Source organism: Peromyscus californicus, unplaced genomic scaffold (assembly GCF_007827085.1).
Source record: "Peromyscus californicus insignis strain IS unplaced genomic scaffold, ASM782708v3 Scaffold_23__1_contigs__length_62951481, whole genome shotgun sequence".
Classification (NCBI taxonomy): domain Eukaryota; kingdom Metazoa; phylum Chordata; class Mammalia; order Rodentia; family Cricetidae; genus Peromyscus; species Peromyscus californicus.
The window spans coordinates 36,008,020-36,028,312 of record NW_026294534.1 but is presented as its reverse complement, the minus strand read 5'-3'; the positions used below and the strand labels follow the sequence as shown (position 1 = coordinate 36,028,312).

Sequence of the window (20,293 nt, the reverse complement as noted above, 5' to 3'; positions counted from 1 at the left end):
TTAATGGAAAAACCTCTACTAGTTATTCCCTATGATATGAATGCACTCATTGACCTAATTCTTAGTCCTGCATTGTAAGCACAGAGGCTCATCCGGCATTTGTCCCTTGGTGCACCAAATCTCAAGAGTGTTTAGGGGTTTGTTGACCATCATCACAGAAATGAAAGGCACCTCTAATCTGTTTTATTCAAAACAGTTTCTTCACTTCATGTTACTAAATTAGATATCATTATACCAAACACTGAAAAGTGAGTTCTATCAGAAACTGGAGCACTAGATTGACACAAGAAAAGACATGGCCAGTGTCTGATGTCTAAAGCAACAGTGATGAATTGGTTTTTAATGAATATTTTATTCATAGACTTCCTGAACTGAGTATACAAAAAGGTGTCCTCATAATAAAGGTACCATTTCCTAGAAATATGCCATTATTTTATCATTATAACAATATAGCCCAGCATCCACATAATCCTTGACTCTTCAAAGCTATAAAAACCATTCATATCCCTCAACATCAACAACATTACAAATTACATAAAAGCAGTTAACTGGGTGATACACATACTATGAACATATATATATATATATATATATATATATATATATATGCATACAAACATACCAAAAGTTGGTTTACCATTCATCTTTTGTTCTTTGATAAAATAAGCTCTCATTTATTGCTAATGTAAACATTGATGACAAATAAACCCACTTGCATTTATCCTGTAAATCTCCAGGAACACGCAGTCACAGATTTCCAAACGTCTGTGACTAATAGCCAAGACCTGCAGAGAGCACAGCGACTCCACTGTACAGGAATCGTTTACAATTGGAGCTGCTTTGTTCCCAAACACAAAAGTCAAAGAAAGTAAAAGTACAATAGAAGGAGAAATTTTGTGAGTTATTTTTTTTAAAAGGAAAAAAGTTGCTTGGAGATTATGTGGCTAAACGGTGGTGGTGCTGGCGTGTAACTCCAGATACCCTGGAGGCTAACTCTGAAGGATCCACAAGTTCAAAGTCTGCATGGGTTACATAATAGGTTCGAGGCCAGTCTGGGCAGTTTAGTGAGACCCTGTCAAAAAAACAGGGAAAGGGGAGGGGGCTGGGAACATAGCTATTCAGTGTTTGCCTAAAGTTTGAAAGACCCTGGGCTTAATCCTCAGTAATACAAACACACATAACACACACACACACACACACACACACACACACACACACACACACATACACACACACACGATTATTATGCTCAGGAAACTCATAATACATAGTAATGGGGTGTTTTAAACAGACTGAAAATACATCTACTACATTCCAAATGGGTCTGCTTGTTCACGGTGAAATATTTGGTGACAGCATCAGAGGTAGTCCAAAAAATAATCGAAACTATTATTTATTATGACATTCAGAATGAGTGTGCTTATTCGATAAGCAATTACGAATTTAATATTTAAGATTGATTAGCCTATCCAAAATCTGCCAAGACTATGTAAAAATCTGAAGATATATTGGGGGGAAATGCATTGTTTAAACATGTAAATTATTTACACACATACACACATGTACATATTTAGTAACACAATATGCAATCGGGAAAAATGAAATTATTCCCCTCAATCTGTAGTATCTGTTAAGTCATTTCTGAGCAAAGGATGGTGTTCTCTTATATGACAATGAAGTCACTTACTATACTACAGAGCTGCCAGTTAGCTTAATTGTTCAGGGCATGGTGTTCATGTAGACCTTGTGGTATGTCCTGATATTATGTTACATATTATTTTGACCATTTAAATTATATTTGGATAAGAAGTAGAAGTTTTGGACATAAAACAATTAGGTAACATTTTGAAGCTAAAACTTGTGCTTATAGTTGCTGGGGATATGGCTTGGCAGTGAAGAGCATGCATTTTTCTTGCAGTGAAGTCTTGTTTGGTTTCCAGCACCAGCCCACATGGCTTTCAACTGTGTCTTTTGTTTCAATGGGATCCAGTGTCTCTGTCCTTCGAGGGCACCTGCACTCATGTACACACACATGCACACAGAACACACACATTCACATAATTTAAAATAATCTGTAAAAGGTTTTTAAAAGATCGTGGGTATGTATACCCCAACAACAACTGCCTTCAACGTAATTAGATTAATTCTTAAACTTGCCTGAGGAAAAGACTCATCAGAGGAGTCTTACACTATAATCTCTAACTTTCCCAAAGAAATTCTATGTAGATATACAGATAGCAGCAAATTTATCAAAATATAATTTATTCCCTGCATGTGTATGTGCATGTGCATGTGCGTGTGCGTGTGCGTGTGTGTGTGTGTGTGTGTGTGTGTGTGTGTGTGTGTGTGTGTTCACAGCCATCAACTTATGCTTTATGTAACAGTTTTTGTTATAGGTCTTTAAAATGAAGGAAAACATACCTGCAATTTGTAGCAAAGCACTGTCTGTAACACCACAGTAGCTCCTAGCAGACATCTGGGATAAAGAACAGGCAGCACTTTTAACACCAGAGCTCTGTCAGACGTGGTTTGTGTTTGTTCGGTTTTCACTCTAAGACAAACAAACATGGGTGTGAACTACTGAAGAGTCTTGGTTCTGCACTTTCTGTCAAGTAAGAGCTATTTGGTTTCAATTACTTACTGATGCAATCAGATCATCAACCTAGAGCACTTGCTGTACTGTGCCCACGTTCTCCTGAACCCTTCATTTTTCAGTGAACTATGTAGATAATCCAGCCAGTCAACAGAAATCCAAAGTAGTGACAAAACCCTAGGTCAAATGCCTAATAAAGTTGAACAAAGCTTTGTACTTAGCTAGTGCCTTCAAACATCACAATAACTGACATCTGAATAAAAATCTTTAGGGTAGAGCAGTTCTTGGTCCGTTGGCCCCTGTGGCCTGGCGCAGCGTGGACAATATTTGGATTATCGATAGAGGTGCCCAATTTTGTGAAAGTGCCCGCCGAATGGTGTGTGCTCGTGACCATGGTGGTTGCTATTGCCGTGGACTCACTTGTAGATTCGTTTTCAGCTTTTCACTCTTTAATAAGAGTCTTTCCTCTCACTTTCTCTTTGTGTTCCGCCCGCTCATTTACAAATAAAACAAACTAACCCTTTCCCTGCTAGGGATTGTTCTGAAGATGTGAGGAGAAAAAAAGGATGGTTGTCCCTACTGTGACTACTTCCAGGATCCCCAACACCAAACATAGGAACACCTGAAGATGCTCAGACAACTTAGAGAAAATCGAGGCAGTATTTGTATATAACTGACCCATGTCTCTTACACATACAATACTTTAAATCATTGCTGGGTTACATGTAACACTCAGTACATTGTCAGGGTTATACCGTATTGTTTAGGGGATAACGACATGAAAAAGAAATGTGTCCATATTCAACACAGGTGACGTTTTTGTGAATATTTCAGTTCAACCATAGGTAAGGAGGGACGCCTGTACTACATTTGTGTCACATGTTTCCAATAAAATAAAGGTCCCCACAGTCTCTCTTGTCTTGAATTCATTCCGCATTGTACTTCAACCTCCTCCACTGATACACGTGGTTCATTTAACAAGAGGCTGTACATGTTCCGTATTCCCCTTCATGGGCAGAACTAGAGATCTGATTATAAAGCAGACAGTGGTTCAGTTCCGGCCACACAGAGGCAACCCTAAAGAGCTCCCAGTTGGACTACGCTGATTTCTAGACAAGAGAAAGCCAACACAGAAAGCAGTAAGACCCCAACCAGTGCGGGTAATTTGTTAGCACCACTGCCTTTTTAAACAGAGTCCACTTTTATTAAATTGTTCTTGGCTATTAGGGGAGCGGGCTTACATTTAATCTTATCTGCTGCATCGTTTGAGCTGTCCACAAAGAACATCTTGCCTGTGCACAGGGAGACGATAATTTTTTTGTATTCCTTTCTGAAATTCTGGTTCAGTAGTCCGTATATAATCGCATTGAGGCAGCTGTTGAAATATGCCATGTAGTAACTAGCCACGAACAGCCACTCTGGGATTCTGGGGACCATGGTGGCAGGGTCTGAGGCCACGATGAGCCCTATGAAGTTGAGTGGGGCCCAGCAAATGGCAAAGAGTACGAAGACGACGAACATGGTGACAAAGTTCCTGAAGTCCTGCGGCTTCAGTTTGGGCTTGTTGTCTGGTTTCACCCTCCGTCTGACCTGAAGAACCAGGATCCAGATTCGTAAGTAGCAGAAGCTGACGATAATCATGGGCACGACGAAATGGAAAACCACCACCGCTATTGTGTACATGGAGCTGACAGACTGGGTGAAGGTACAGGAGTAGATCCGGGGATCGTACTGGAGAGTTCCGGTTTGCAGGTTGGGCATGATGGCGACAAGCGTGAGCACCCATATCAGGAACACGTAGCAGAGGGAGTTCTTGTTACTGTAGAGTTTGTCATACTTGAGACTGTGGCAAATGTAGCAGTAGCGATTAATGGCGATCCCGGTGATGTTGAATATCGAGCCGATGACACTCAGACCCATCAGAAAGGCACTGATTTGACAGTGCAGATATCCCAGATTCCAGCCATTGTTAAATATGGATGTCAGCACCAAGGGATATGGGTAAATAGCCACCACGAGGTCTGCAACAGCTAAGCTCACCACAAACATATTTCCTAAGAGGGAAAGAGGTATAAAACACAGGTTAACACCAGTATTACATGCATTGCATCTTTAAACATAGGTTAAAGAAAGGGGGATTGGAAAGATAGCCAGTATAACTTGCCGTGCAAGCTTGAGGACTGGATTTTGGATTCTCAGTACCCATCTAAAAGCCCTGTGGGTTTGGATACCTGCCTATAGTCCCATGCAAAGGGAGCGGGAGACATGGGATCCCCAGAGCAAGCTGGCTAGCCAGATTAGTAATAGTGGAAAGCTCTGGGTTCAATTGAGAGAGCTTGCCTCCAAAGCGAAGTTGTAGAAGGACTGGAGAAGACATCTGTGTCAACCCCCAGCCTCATACCCATGAACTTACACATTCATTCATGCATAGAAACATCAAATACATAGATCACACAGGATATATACTTCCATATTGCTAAAGAAAGGAAGGGGGAAGGAAGGAAGGAGAAAGAGACAGACAGTCCAGGGAGGCAGGGGAGAGACAGGACAAGCTCTTTCCGAAACGTGGGTGACCTGAAACCATGTGCCATGAATGCCACGTGATAAATGAAACAAATGCCACCAATAAGCTTCAACGTGGCCCTTGTTGAGTCACGTCCACTTTCTGAATGTCTGTGTTCCAGACCATTCCATTTCCCAAAGCATGGAATTTCAGACTATATTCTCTTTTTGTGACCGGTCAGTCTCAAGATCCTAACACGTTCATGCCGTCTTCTGTTTGGGGGGGTCTCACGTGCAAAGTCTGACATCACCTTACTTCTCAAGTCTGCCATGAATTCCTTCAATTCCAGAATCCCTGATCTCTCTGATTCTTCCAAAGCTTAAAAGGGGCTTCTAGCTTCTGGTGTTGGGGGGGCTATATATCTTTGTCTTAAGGGAAAAGGGCTCCACCATCAATGTCTGGATTCAAAGATGGTGCCATCTCTGACTAGCTGTGGAACTGGACCAAGGCATTTCACTTTGGCAATGTTCCATTCCTTCTCCTACGATACAGAGATGTTGGAAAGTGTCTCCTTCCTAGTGTCAAGTGAGCCTCAGATGAGGCAATGTATGCCAAGCACCGTGCACTGTCTCCAATGCATATGAAAATTGGTAATGCTCTGCAACTCCCACCCTCAAACCAAAAGGAAAGGAAGACATTCTCTTGTATTTATGAATAACCAAATTAGAACATTAAACCCCACATATTCTGAATCAGTGGTAATCTTCTACTAATTTGATAACTGAACACATTTTCAGTGTATAGAAAAAGAACTTACCTAGCTAAATTTTATGAGATGTTCTACCAATATAATCTTTTATTTTTTGTGGCTTTAAAAACAGCTTGATTTCTTAATATCCCTTCTCTTTCAAATTGCTCCTCAATCAAGTTTTGGCAATTTTATTAATTTTTTTCAAGCCCATCCTAAATGGGTATGCCCACATCCTTTTCTTATTTGCCCAACCAGAGATAAGTAGTTTCCCCTTTGAAGATGCCAAAATTATTTTATTTATATCCCATCTAATTTGGAATAGGTTATAATACATTCCATTCAATAAGAATTTAGCAAATGCATCCCAGCACTCGGGAGGCAGAGGCAGGCGGATCTCTGTGAGTTCGAGGCCAGTCTGGTCTACAAAGTGAGTTCCAGGAAAAGTGCAAAACTATACAGAGAAACCCTGTCTCGAAAAACCAAAAAAAAAAAAAAAAAAAAAAAAAAAAAAAAAAAAGAATTTAGCAAATGCATATAAAGAGTTCTGGGGGACTAAGAACAGACAGGAAGACAAAACTGTAACAGAATCAAGAGCAAGTTTGCTATCTATCTCTAGAAAGGGGTGGAATGCTAACCTATGTGGAATGACACAGAGTTGAGAATGGAGTACATGACCTCAGGGGCTAGGGAAATGTCCCAGTTGGTAAAAAAAAAAAATGTTTGACACACAAGCAGAAGGACCCAACTTTAGATCCCCAGCGTGTGTGCTTGTGGAGGTAAAAGGTTGGTGTTGAGCATCTTCTTCCAATGTTTTCCTCCTTAGTCTTTGAAACAAGGTTTCTCCTGATCCTGGAACTCATCTATTGTCACAACTGTAATCAGAGTGATGGGAAGACAGAGGTAGGTGGGTCCCAGAGCTCATTGACCACTCATTTTAGACAATAGATGAGCTCCAGGATCAGGAGAAACCTCGTTTCAAAAACTAAGGAGGAAAACATTGGAAGAAGATGCTCAACATCAACCTTTTACCTCCACAATCATGCACACATGTGCACTCCCCAAATATATGCACACACCAACATACATGTACCTACCTCCAACCCCCCAGAAGAATACATGGCCTTAAAATGTCAATAATTATGACCAAATGATATAGTACTATTACCTAGTTGTGTTCTTAAGTGAAAGGAAGGAAGGAATGAAAGAAGGGAGGGTGGGAGGGAGGGAGGGAGAGAGAGAGAGAGAGAGAGAGAGAGAGAGAGAGAGAGAGAACTCTTCCTCCCCAAATCCCCTAAATATAACACATGTGAACATTACAGCAGGAGAGGACAAAGCCACCTGATAAACACATCTACATAGACTCTCTGGCTTAATTTTTCCCCAAACATTTGTAAAATGAGATTAATCCAAAGAAAATAAAACTAATGATTTAATTAATGTAGTTAATTGAATACTAATAAAGCACAATTGTTGTAAAAGACATGAAGGATCAAAGCCACACACACACACACACACACACACACACACACACACACACACACACACACACACACACACAGAATCTCAACTATGATGTTGTCTGTGGTTTGAATTTTAAGCTCTTTAAAAATAAGTCTACACTAAGCCATTTTACCACATACCATTCTGGGTTTCAATGTACTGTTTGTATGTTATGTCAGTGTGTAGCTGGGTCTCGTACATTAAACATCATTTTAAACTACTAAATGTTTCGAGTGAAAATGGGCTGACTCCAGAATTTAACTATTTCCCTTGTCATTTAAAATTATCTGTGGGGTAAAAATAATTTACCATTGAACCTTTAGTTTGGACTCATCACCAGCTTTTTCAAGAACTGACTTTTAAAGAATCTGGGGAGATGGGGCAGGGGGCGCTGTGACTGCTGCACAGGCATGAAGACCTGAGTTAATACCCCTTCACCTCTGTAAAAGGCCAGGCATGGCTACACACACCCACAGTCCTGATGCTGGAGCGGTGGAGATACAGAATCCCAGAATTATTAGCGAACCATTCTAGGCAAGTCGGTGAGCTCTGGGTTCACTGGGAGATTGTGACCCAAAAACAAAGATGGAGAGTAACTGATACAGATATCCACTGTCAACTTGTGGCCTATACACACGTGCACAGGCATGGACTGTACATTTACACATACATGTACACACATGCATGCTTATGCATATACAAATGTAACACACACAAACATATATATGCATGCATCACAAACAGGCACACAAAGAATTTTTTTTAGAACAATTTTTTTCTGAAAACTTTCAGCACATTTCTTACGTCATAACTGCTTTTCATCTTCTTTCCTTAATTGCAGTTAAAGAAACTTTCATTACAAAGCTTACTTCGTGTCAAATGTCTGGAGGTAACAATGTAATTTACATGCTCAAACCCAGGGAAAGTCCCTGTGGGTGGTGCTGTTTGAGACACAAACATGAGGAACCCACACACTCTGGAAGCAGAGTCTAGAAACGAGGGAAAGCAGGTTTACAAACAAGCATGCAAACATCTGCCTTTGGAGAGGGCAAAATCTGTCTAGCTGAACCCAATACCTCTCCTTCCCCTACCTTGATGAGCTCTGTCTCTGGTCTTCTTCCTGGGAGTACAGGCATATGGGATACTTTGTCCTGACTTGAATAAAAGCAAATTCTAGACACTGAATGGCATTCCCTTATAGGATGCTGTGTCCACCGTGATGGAATTTCTCAAGGTGTGCTTCTAACTAAGGAATTCATTGCACAGTAATGGGGACAGGCTCTTGGAATTCACTGGGTTTGTTATGTTTCCCACCTTAGAATATTGGTTTTGAAGGTTCATTTAAAAACTGATTGGGTCACCCTGTGAATGGGATACCCCAGGGTGGGATATGAGTGTCAAATCTATGATTAGTCTATAGTATTATTAACCTCATACCAAAGATTCACTGGTCATAGAATCAAAGGCAGATGTTTTAGCTTTCCCTTTCACAATCTCACTAGTGACTCCTTACCAAACTGTTTGCTTCCTGGCCTCTGCCCTTACAACTTTAGGCTCCTTTGGTCTTGCAGGCATGTCCACCCTGCTAACATGCGGCCCATGGGCCACATGTGTCCTAAGATATCAGTCTGGCCCAACACCTGTATAGATCAGAACATCGTGCTGCAACATCGGAGGCCTGGACAGCCTTGAGAACCTATAAGCTTAGATCCAAAGAAGAAACTCTTTCACCAGCTCGGGAGCCCACGGTTTCATTAAATTGAAAGTTGAGGGTGACATTTATATACTTTGAGCTCCTTATTTCAGTGAATCAATGGGAGGGGGCTATTCCTGTAATCTGTCTTGATAAGGAAGACAGATTATCATTACACACAAGACCCATAAAGTACATATTTCAAGGGCAAGAAATGCTAGGAAGTTTCAGTACTCCCATATTTTGTGAATAAAGCCAATGGGGAGATAAAATAGCCCAAACCAGGCAGGCATGCCAATGTCCTAGAGATTTAGAAATAAATGTATGAGCTACCTGAACAGGCAAGGAACCATGACGTGTGGAGGGAAAAGGAAGTGGGGAAAGTATTTAAAAATATTCATAATGATCATGTGACCAACTGCAGAGGTGAACACTAAAGTAATTACGAATATTTCTTATTTACCATGGTTCGGTTGTGACCCTATTAACCATTGGTTTCCTCTTTCCCTTTGCTATTGGCCTGCCGTCCAATTTGTGGCAGCAGTGAAGCCTGTATTTCGGTAATTAAACTATAGGGTATAAATGGGGACTGTGATTCAATTAGAAAAACAATAAAAGTCATGTAAAGATGGATAAAGACATGGCTATCTTAGGGAAAGAGAGTTGGTAGGTTCCGATTTTCTGAAGAGCAGTCCCATTTTGTCAGACAAAGGTATCATTTTGGTGACTCCTTTATTAGGAAGTTGTCCTTTGACTAAAATGTCTACTTGTCAAGGTGCCATGAGGGGGACTGCTATTTTAGTGCTATGTTGAGTCACATGTTCCCAGAATTCCCTTCCCCGTACAGCTATGGGTTAGCATGACTCAAAAGAATTTTTTGCATGACACAAAAAATGAGAACAAGGTGTCCGCTATACTTTTCATGCTCGGGAGTTTAAAGTGGTTTGTTAGACACTGATGTAGTCCCTCCATGAAGTCAGCTCTGGGAGAGTTTTTAAGAGTCCTTTTGTGGACCAGATTCTTAGGGCTTATTCATCTCTGTTGCTTCAAAGAAATCTGTCATATGCAAGCCTGAGTCTGGCTTGCCTTTGGATAGGTCCTTCCGCATCACTTTGAGAAGTCATCACTCTGACACTGCAGAGGACAGGCACCAAAATTACATGGAGAAACCCTGTCTCAAAAAACCAAAGTACACACACACACACACACACACACACACACACACACACACACACACACACATATATATATATACACAGAGAGAAAGAATGGAAGAAAATAAAATCTGATCAGATTCAGTACAACTCAATTTTTAAGTTGTGGATTTACAGGCCACTGTGCCACCTCCTAACTTGCTTATTGAGTGAGGAAATGTATGCATTTCTTAATATTTGTTTATGCAAATGAGACACGTGTCAAAAGGATATACAGGTAAACCCTGACTGAAGAAGACTAGCTGTACTGACTATTCCCCCTTTTCTAACTGTGTTCAGGCTGGCAGAGAGACCCCACCTTCTTCAACAGAAACACAACATGCTCTAGACCAGTGAAGAGGCAATCAATGGGTATTTCTCAAAGATACGCTGGTGCATGCGCAGAACTCTGCGTGGACTGTTCAGTTCACTTAGTCTGCTCTGGAAAGTCAGTTCTTGATCGGTACCTGCATTTTTCTCACCTCTAATTAGGTTGGCCAAACATGTTGACTGCAGTGGAGGTATGGTATCTTAGAACTTTCAGTGAAAGTTAATAGCATTGCAGACAAGAGAAGCTTTTAGTTTTTTGTTTGTTTGTTTGTTTCCTTCCCCCGCTGGTTGAGATATTCAAACACTTATTCTTCCGGAGAGTTACAAATATATGACAACCACATTGAGGGTTTAGTCTTGGAGAATGGGATAGGAAAGAGTGCTGAATATTACCCAAATTATTGCAGCTAATTTGAGTTGTTTGTGCATACAACTGGAAAGGATACTTACCTGCCTTGAGATTGAACTGATTGTGTGTTGACTGAGTTGAAAATTCATTTGGAGAAATTCTCATGGTATTCCTACAGTGTAAGGTAGAATATGACTGACCCTTAAATTTTTGATGATGTGTCAGAGTGAAAGACTTGTGTAAAGCATGGCATCTGGAGGATGAAGAGATAGCTGAGTGGGTAAGGGCACTTAGTATGCACTCATGAGGACACGAGTTCAAATCCCCAGCAACTGACAATACCAGGATATGAATCTAGGGGGAGCCTGTCTTTAAACTTGGGGTGCGTACTGCCGATAGTCTCTGAGAAGATACTTTTCTAAAGCAATCAGACTTTTTCAGTCCAGGAACGTCAGATACTGCCCCTGGGATTTGATGGACACAAAAAAGAAAAAGTAAATTGCCTTTTATGTTCCCTTGCACAGTTCAAAGAATATTCCTTAATCCCCCTCGGCATCTCTTCTTTCTCTTGTCATACCACTAACATTCATCCACGTGGAATCGGCTAGACACAACAGCTTTAAAACAGATCTTTCCGTAAACCTGGCCTCTTGAATCTGAATCTATGAATTTGGTGAAGTTCAGATGTTCATCAAAAGGAAATCTGTGTGAGCAGTCATCAATGGGTCTGTGGTCTTGCTTTCTTCACAGTTAAGATCCAGGCTGAAAGAGGAAGTAAATAGGAATTGGACCACTGAGAAAAAACAGTACCTTGGTGGATAAACACAGGAGGGCCACTGATTCCTACTGTGTGGGTGTCACTTAGAGACTCAGAGCACAGTACTCTATCCAGAAAACCATTCTTGAGCAACTGCTGTGTACTAAGTTCTGTGCTCACAGGAGCCTCAGGCAGGGTCCTGGATCTCATTGTTTTAGAGGGTCATAGCTTCCATGTGATTGTGTGTGGTTATGTGTTGCTCTGCTGCAGGGAGCATAAATGGCCACTCGAAACGAGTATAAAAGGATTAAAGAGAAATGTCAAGAACATTTAGAATTCATCTTTCTCCCTACTAAGCTTGATTAGTTTATGGACGAGACTAAAGTAAGCAGTTTCTCATTTTTCTACCAAGAAGCCAGAGGCTTCCTTAGAAAACCACCCCAGGTCATTATGGGAAGTTTCCTAGGAAGGAAGCTCAAGTCAGAGAATTGGCTCTCATGGTCATGCTGGGGCTTGACAGGAGGAACTCTAAGCCAGCAAGGAGAGCAGAGTTAGGCAAGGGAGAGTGAGCAAGGATGGGAACTCTGGTGGAGCCGGGCTTAGCTTAGTCTACAACTAGGATCCTCCGGGCATAAATCCATTCACAGCATTGCCGTTGCTGCAGACCAAGCTTTCTGTGTCAGCTACTGGTCACCGAGGGCAGTCACCGGAGAACCAAACTGCTGTGAGCCTACAGGGAGTGTGTGGGTCTCAGAAATTTCAGAGAGAAACGGGGCTTCTTGGCAAAGGGGATCTGAGACAGGCATTAGCAACTCGGGTAAGGCCTATAAAGAAAGAAAAGTGAGTAGATGTGAAGACCAGGACAGAGGGCCAGGGCTGCTTCTACCAGCATTCTGAAGAGAGCACTCAGGCAGAAACCCGTTCTCTTCATATTATAGCAATGTACAGAGGGTCGGTGGGAAAAGGTTAATGTAGCAACTTTATGGACCAAAGCCTAAAGCTGGCCTTGAACTCACAGAGATCCACCTGGCTCTGCCTCCTGAGTGCTGGGATTAAAGGCATGCACCACCACTGCCTGGCCATTCTTTCTCTTAATAGTAAAACCTAGTGATTATACAGAATCCTTTGAAGAATTCTAGGTATTTTTTTGAAACAAGTTTATTGAAAAAAATCTTTATTTTAGATAGTGTTGTGGATTATATACTCCAGCTATAGTTAAGAAATCCATATTTACACATCCTGAAACATAATAAAATATGTATTTTGCTTTTAATTATGTGTACGTGTGTGTGTGTGTGTGTGTGTGTGTGTGTGTGTGTGTGTGTGTGTGTGTGTGTATCTGTGCAGGTTTGGACACTTGAGTACAGGTGCCTGTGTAGGCCAGAAGAAGGATTAAAATCTCCTGGAACTAGAGTTACAGGTGGTTGTGAGCCATCCAACATGGGTACTTGGCGTTGAACTTAAGTCCTCTGCAAGGGCAGTACATGCTCTTAACTGCTGAGCTATCTGTCCAGCCTCTCACAATCTGGAATATCTGGTTTTACACACACACAACACACACACACACACACACACACACACACACAGAGAGAGAGAGAGAGAGAGAGAGAGAGAGAGAGAGAGAGAGAGAGAGAGAGACATATTTATTTAGTTTGTAATGATTATAATACATATATAATAAGTTATAATACCAAAGAATTTGCATGTGAAACATCTCTACCTTATTATCGTCTTCATTCCTACTCTTAATCTTGTAGACCTTCCATTATCATCTAGCATTACTATTCCCTTCATGCCCATCCAGGAGCTCCCAGTGTTAAGGGAAGGGCAGAGAGAGACACACACTGATGACTATAGCATCAACCAGTGATAAAAACTGCTACAAGGAAGTTACTATCACGGCAGAGTCTGTGGGAGCACTGGGGCAGGAAGGGCCTGTTCCAGTTGAAAGATGATGGATGTCCCTCTGGAAAGGGCTTTAAAAATGGAAAGACACCCCAAAAACAATGTATAGGGAGCACAGGCTTCATATGAGCCAGAGTTTGGGTAAGAGGAGTCCCCACAGGCTCATGTGTGGTAAACATTTGTCCCCAGGTAGTATTTGGGGAGGCTGTGGAAACATTAGGAGTTGAAGCTTGGCTAGACAATACAGGTCACTGGGTTACAGGCCCCTAGGGATATGTTATCTATGGCCCTTTTCTGATATACTCTCTCCTTTGTTCCTGTTTGCCATGAAATGAGAAAGATAGTGCTGCCCTGATTGAGCTGCCTAAAACATGGGACCAAGTAACCAAGGACTGGATGAGAGGGGATCTGTGGTTGGTATATAAAGTGAATAAAAAAAGTGAATAAAAAAAATTTCTTAATAAAGAAAAAAATCAAAAATATTAAAAGCAAACTAAATAGAACTAATCATGGAGTGTGTTATAGAAATACAGTAATAACGTTATTTGTATATAAGTTCAAAACAACAGGTAAATAGATGGATGACTAGGTAGACAGACAGGCTTGTGGGCAAGTAGATTGCGAGGCAGACCCCAACTTCATCTTCCTAGGGTATGCCTTCATATGATAGTCTTAACCTCATTGACTCGACAGAGGAATTGAGTACCTCATCTCCCAGACATACTACACACCAAAGAAGTATTGAGATTCAACTTGGATCCTCTGATTTTAATCTCTAGGTTCCTTGCATTGCTCTATGCTGAATTGTCTTTGTTCTAGAATAAGAAGAACTGTTTCCTTGGCTATGAAATTGGGATTCCAGTTTTCTCATCTACCTGAAGAGACTGTGATGTCGACAGATGAACTGTGGGAGTGTGCTTTGAAAACTGCAGGTTGCACTATACTATGCACTTAGTTATGGAGTGTTAGGTCAGACCTTCTACATAAGAAAATAAATAGAAACCAAACCATATACTCTATACTGTGAAAAATGTAACAGAAAACACAGTTTTATCAATTACCTAGTTTAATTTTTCTCAAGCTTGGAAATGTTCCTAACACAAATCCATCTATAAAGTTTTTAAAATTCCTGAACTGTTGGTCTGGGAAACCAATTCATATAATTGCTGGCATTGATTGGATATAGATATAATAAATTATTTGATTGTAAGCAGAAATAATCAATTATCAACAATGACCATCAATTTTTGTTAATCAATTATAGGTCAAGACAATAAGAAAGTAAAGTTTTACCACAAATTTAGGTAAATGATATATTGAAAAACTGGATCAGCCTGCTGTTTTCAATTCATCCCAGAAGCTGTATTTTACTAATACTCTGATTCTCTCATAATTGATGTCCATCATAACATTCATAGTGAGAAAATGCAAGAAGCAAAATTCATTTTTGTGGAAAATATTTCTGAAAATATAAGATGATTTAAAGATATTGTCCCAGATACCTACTATTTTAAAATACATTTCTCTTGAGATTTTTTTTCAGTTATCTTGTGTGTGTATTTTATTCTCTTGTCTAGTATTCTTTTCAGACATCACAGAACACTTGGTTCTTTATTTTTCAAATGCTTCTCATGAGTAAAGCTCTAATTTTCACTATCCCTGGGAAACAGCTGAGGGCCATGTGCTCACTACATGCACTTCAACTCTGCTGTTTTCTCCTTGAGCATTGTTAAATAAACTGAATGGCCAGGCTGGCTGCTGACTACGGCTGTTCCTCCCCAGTGAACACATCTTGATGGAGTCATGACAATTCTAATTTCTCTCCTTGGTCCATCCAAAACCAGCAAAACTGGCTAAGTTATAAGAGTTGGTTCTTTGTACACACCCCTTACTTGGCTCATTCATCACCAGAGCCCCTAACCCATCCTGCCAAACGTCACCCATAATTTCTCATCCAGACAGCATCCCACCGAAGAGAACTTGAATGATTCTCTGTGGTCAGCTACTTCATCCTCTCTCAAGCAGGGAAAACTGCATGAGGGATTTTTAAAACTCGTAAATGTTCCTTGAAAGGGAGAGCAGGTTGCCGGGCGGTGGTGGCGCACGCCTTTAATCCCAGCACTCGGGAGGCAGAGCCAGGCGGATCTCTGTGAGTTCGAGGCCAGCCTGGGCTACCAAGTGAGTCCCAGTGCAAAGCTACACAGAGAAACCCTGTCTCGAAAAACCAAAAAAAAAAAAAAAAAAAAAAAAAAAAAAAAGAAAGGGAGAGCAGATGTCATCAAGGGGCCATTTTCCCCAGAAGAGAGAGGTAGATATGAGTTGGCAACTTGCTAACTTATGATAAGTTGGCTGTCTTCACCAAAGATACATTTGGGGAAATCAAAGGACTTTAGAACTGGCAAGCACCTGACTGATCTTCCCCACAGAAGAGGTGTTATCTAGAAACACAGTGAAAACCTTGGAGTCCGGACTCTGGGCCATTCGCTCTAGCAGCTTCCACACTTCTCCATATTACCTGACACCACTGTCCCCACACAGGAGCATTTGACTGATGAGAAGCTACACATGGCTGACTATACAGCTACACCTTGATAATCACAGTAGATTGGTTCCACGGACCCTGTGGTACCCAGCTCCAAAGATGCTCAGGTCCCTACATTCAGATGACATGACATCTGCATTAAAAACTATGCACATTTCCTGTGCCCTTTACATCATATTATTTATGGTATCTAGAATAGCACAGTTGTTGACTGAGCGGACGCTAAGACACATGCCTGACATCCCAGCTACTCTGTGGAGATGGGAGGATCACTGAAGCCTACCATTCAAGACCCAGCCCAGAAAATTAAAGCAAAACCAAACTGCAAATTCTATATAACATTTCTTACACTGTGCTGTTTGTGGAGAAGTTACAAAAACCACAAATGTCCAATGTCTTTGACCCTCCATTAGTTGAATCTCTGGATACATGATACTGAGATATGTGGAGCTAACTGTATGTGTTTCCACCCTGTTACTGCCATGAAATCCATTCCCCATTGTCCATCTTGCCCTTGAATCCTTTTCTTTCTCCCTCAATTAGCACTCTGTCAGATTCTCGTTGAATTCCAGGGGACTTGGAACTTAGAGTAGGGTAGGTAGCTTCCAAAGACTCATTGGGGCCACAGAACAGTGCCAACTATGTTCCCCCAATTTGTTGCTTGCAATCATGGCCATCCAGGCCCCGGCATGACAACTTTGTAGAATTCTGAGTTCTATGGAGCCCAACTGTCTATGCATGGAAGCCGACCATTTTGTTAATTTTCACCCTTTGTGAACATCCTATACAGCTTTCCTTGCCCGATAACTGACTTTTGAACAGGCGGGACGCTGTTGCACTGTTTTAGGACAAGTTTTATTTCAGTAGAATGTACATAAAGAAAAATGCACCATGCCAGAGCCTGCAATGCTGCCTTTTAGCAAGCCAAAAAAAACCCCAAACAAACAAAAAACCCCAAACATAAAGTCCAAATGTCTACCTAGCATTAATTTCTCCATCTTTTTCAAAGTATTTTCACAGGCATCATTTCATCTGATACTTGCAACAATTACATTAGTGCATAGTGTGGGACTAAAGTGTAGGCGTTATCCCTATCTGACAGATGTGGGAAGTAAGGCTGGACCACAACTGATTTCTTGGGTTGTAATGTATACAGTGAGAACATAACTTCTGGAATCCTTCTCCTGTGTTACACCCACTGAAGATGCATTGTTTCTCATTTGCAAAACTTGGACAGGAAAAGAGCAGCTAGTCAGTCAACCTTTAGCATCTGATTGGTTGCTTAAAGATGGTACCTGTTGTGATTGCTCAGCCCCTCAGCTAATTAAGTGTTGGTGATTTCTTCCTAGAGCTATCAAAGGCCAAGCTAGTCTCTTGAGAAAAGGAAAAGGTTAAAAATAATTCTGCAATTATACCAGATTTCCAGAGGAAAGAATTATCGGAAAGTTCATGTGTTTTAGCATTCTAATCTTTTTTTCTGTTCTCTGTATTTCCCTTTTTAGAAAAGATTTATGTATTTTTATTTTATGAGGATTAGCGTTTGCCTCCATGTGGGTATGTGCACCACATACATGCCTGGTGCCCATGGAGGTGAGGAGAGTGTGTAGGATCCCCTGGAATTGGAGGTACAGATGGATGTGAGCTGACATGTGAGTGCTGGGAACCGAACCTGGGTCCTCTGCAAGAGCAGCCCATGCTGTTAACCACTGAGCCATCTCTCCCACCTATTTATTATCTTCCCACTTTTAAAACCAATGAAAAAATTGAACAAATACACAAACTGAGCAGTCATTAAAACATTTGCTTTGAGACAGGGTCTCATACATAATGCCAGTTTGCCTGGAACTCACTATATAGACTAGGCTGGCCTCAAACTCATAGAGACCCATTTGGCTCTGCCTTCTACACACTGTTATGTGCCATGACACATAGCATCAATAAAACTTTTAATAAGCATCTAACAACAGATTTGAATCGCCTATCTCTAGCTCTGATCCAAATCACTATTTTTTTTAAAGCCTCAAATGGTTTGAACTCGGTGACGTATTTGAGCAAATAGCCCAATCATAAAAACATGATGCTCTAAAGTTTTATGGATTAAAGTTCACCTAAGGTCTTCTGTACAAAGCCGGGAATGCAGTATATTGACTCTCCTCTCAAGGAGTTGCTTAGCCAATAAAGTCCAAAGTGGCAGGACAGTTGTAAGTACTGTGCCTAAGCCATGAGGAGCGTGAACGTTCTTTACAGGAAAGATCTTGTGTGATTCAGACTTCCCACATGTAAGTTACAGACACCAGTGACACACAGCAGGTGTCCAGGCAGATGCTCCAAGAATCCGCCCTTCCCGTCACTGAGCCTGCAAGACACTGGGCATCATACATCACTCTCTGCAAAGTGGGTAAGTCTGACACCCCACCCTTGAGCTGACCAAAGAATTCTCTGTGTGGGTGTTCAGAGCCACATGCAGCCACATGTGGCTCCTAGTTATAGGAGAGAGTATGCTCTCCCAACTATTTATTCATTGCCATGTTGGAGATCAGACTAAGGGCTTTACCGATGCTGGGCAAACACTGCCACTAAACTATTGCATCCTGAAGATTGAATTCTAGCTTAAACCACTCGTTCATGAAAGGAAGTCATCCCATTTTCTAAGGCAAACGGAAGTCATATTAGATGTCTTCAAACTAATTCTTACACTTTGCACAGCCTGAAGGGTTGCAGAAGCTAGGGCAGAGGGGGAGAGATGTTCTGTCTGAGTTTGCGTTTTTCACCAGCTACCTGCTTTAGGACAAAAATACCACTTTGGGCAAATATTTGAGTGAATGGCTTCCTCTCTACCCTTCTTCCAAAAGTTTACTTCCAAACAAGGGACAGAAAACCAAGCCACCTGACACCGTTTAAAGTGTGGAAAAAAGCATAGCTCATAAAGAACTGACTGACCTGCCCTTACCCAGGGTAACTGCTTCACCTCATTGCTTGAGTGAACCCCAATTTATAACTCAAGCACAGAATTAAGTCTAGTCCTACACTATATGTAAATGCATCCCTCGCTACAAAATCCATTTTTAAAATGCAGGCTTGTTGGCTTGAAGAGCAAAAGTCATTTTGACGGTTCCCCAGCATTCTTAGGACCATCCCCTCCACCCTGCGATTGGATGCTATTAAAGCTGAAAAATCTACACAGACGACAACAGAAACAGAGGCTGTCATTTTGGCAGCTCATGCATGCATCTTCTATTTTAGCCAAGTTGGGAAAACTGATTTATATGCAAATCCAAACAATTGATGAGTTCGTTGATGTAATTTGAAAAGGTGTCTTGAGGAATTTACTCAACCGGTACCCTAGCTAATGAACCCAGAGAATCGGAAAGCAAGAGTAAAGAGACACTCCTGAAGGAGACAAACATCATTTAAAAGTTTTCCATCTCTAGGGACTGAAGACTTGTGGATGATCTCTGACAAGGCATCTTAGGGGGACGGGGTGAAGAGAAGGGAGCACATATTCTCTAGGAAGGAAAATGATTCAAAGTCTGTTTTCCCAGAAGCTGACTTTCTGAAGTTTTCCTGGTGTCCCACTAGGGGGGTGCTAGGGCTGGGAGAGGTGCCAGGAATCCCTACCTGCATTCCTGAGCTTCTTGTTGCGATACACAGACAGGATGACCAGCAGGTTGCCCAGGATGTCCACCACGATGGTGAAGATGAGGATGAAGGCCAGTGTGGAGGCCAGCCACGACGGCCGCGGCAGCTCACTCTCCCCGCCGCCTGGTGCCTGCTGTGAGGCATTGAGCAGAGCGCTGCCATTGGCCTTCATGATCCCCTGGGTGCCTCTCACCGCAGCACAGCCACGGCCATCGTCCTGTCGCCCCGCGCCCTCCGGTGCCCAGCTCTGCTCCCGCCCTCCCCGCCACTTTTTATGGCTTGGCACAGCCCTCCCGCGCCTACTTTGCATCCTTGAGGCTGCTTTGCGGGCGATGCAGCCCGCTCCAGCCCCTCCCCGTGGACGGACACCCTCTCTGCACTTGGCCGCTGCCTCCTGCTGACACCTGCTGTCCATTGCCGGGCCACTTGGACTCCAAGGTCCCGCAGCGTGTGCACACTGCGCCCCCGTGCGGCGAGACTTGGCGAGACAGGTGGAGCCGTCAAGAGGAGGGAGCCCAGGAAGTTTTTGCAAGAAGAG

At 42.0% G+C, this 20,293-nt stretch overlaps 1 protein-coding gene across 1 annotated transcript; it reads right to left on the bottom strand.

The window, feature by feature from the left end:
* Positions 1-1,233: 1,233 nt before the first annotated feature.
* On the bottom strand, positions 1,234-19,964 carry Mtnr1a (melatonin receptor 1A). Its single transcript, XM_052752790.1, has 2 exons — positions 19,735-19,964; positions 1,234-4,647 (listed from the first exon to the last, which is right to left on the bottom strand). The coding sequence occupies exons 1-2, from the start codon at positions 19,925-19,927 to the stop codon at positions 3,779-3,781; spliced, it is 1,062 nt and encodes a 353-aa protein (XP_052608750.1). The 5' UTR covers positions 19,928-19,964; the 3' UTR covers positions 1,234-3,778.
* Positions 19,965-20,293: the final 329 nt, after the last annotated feature.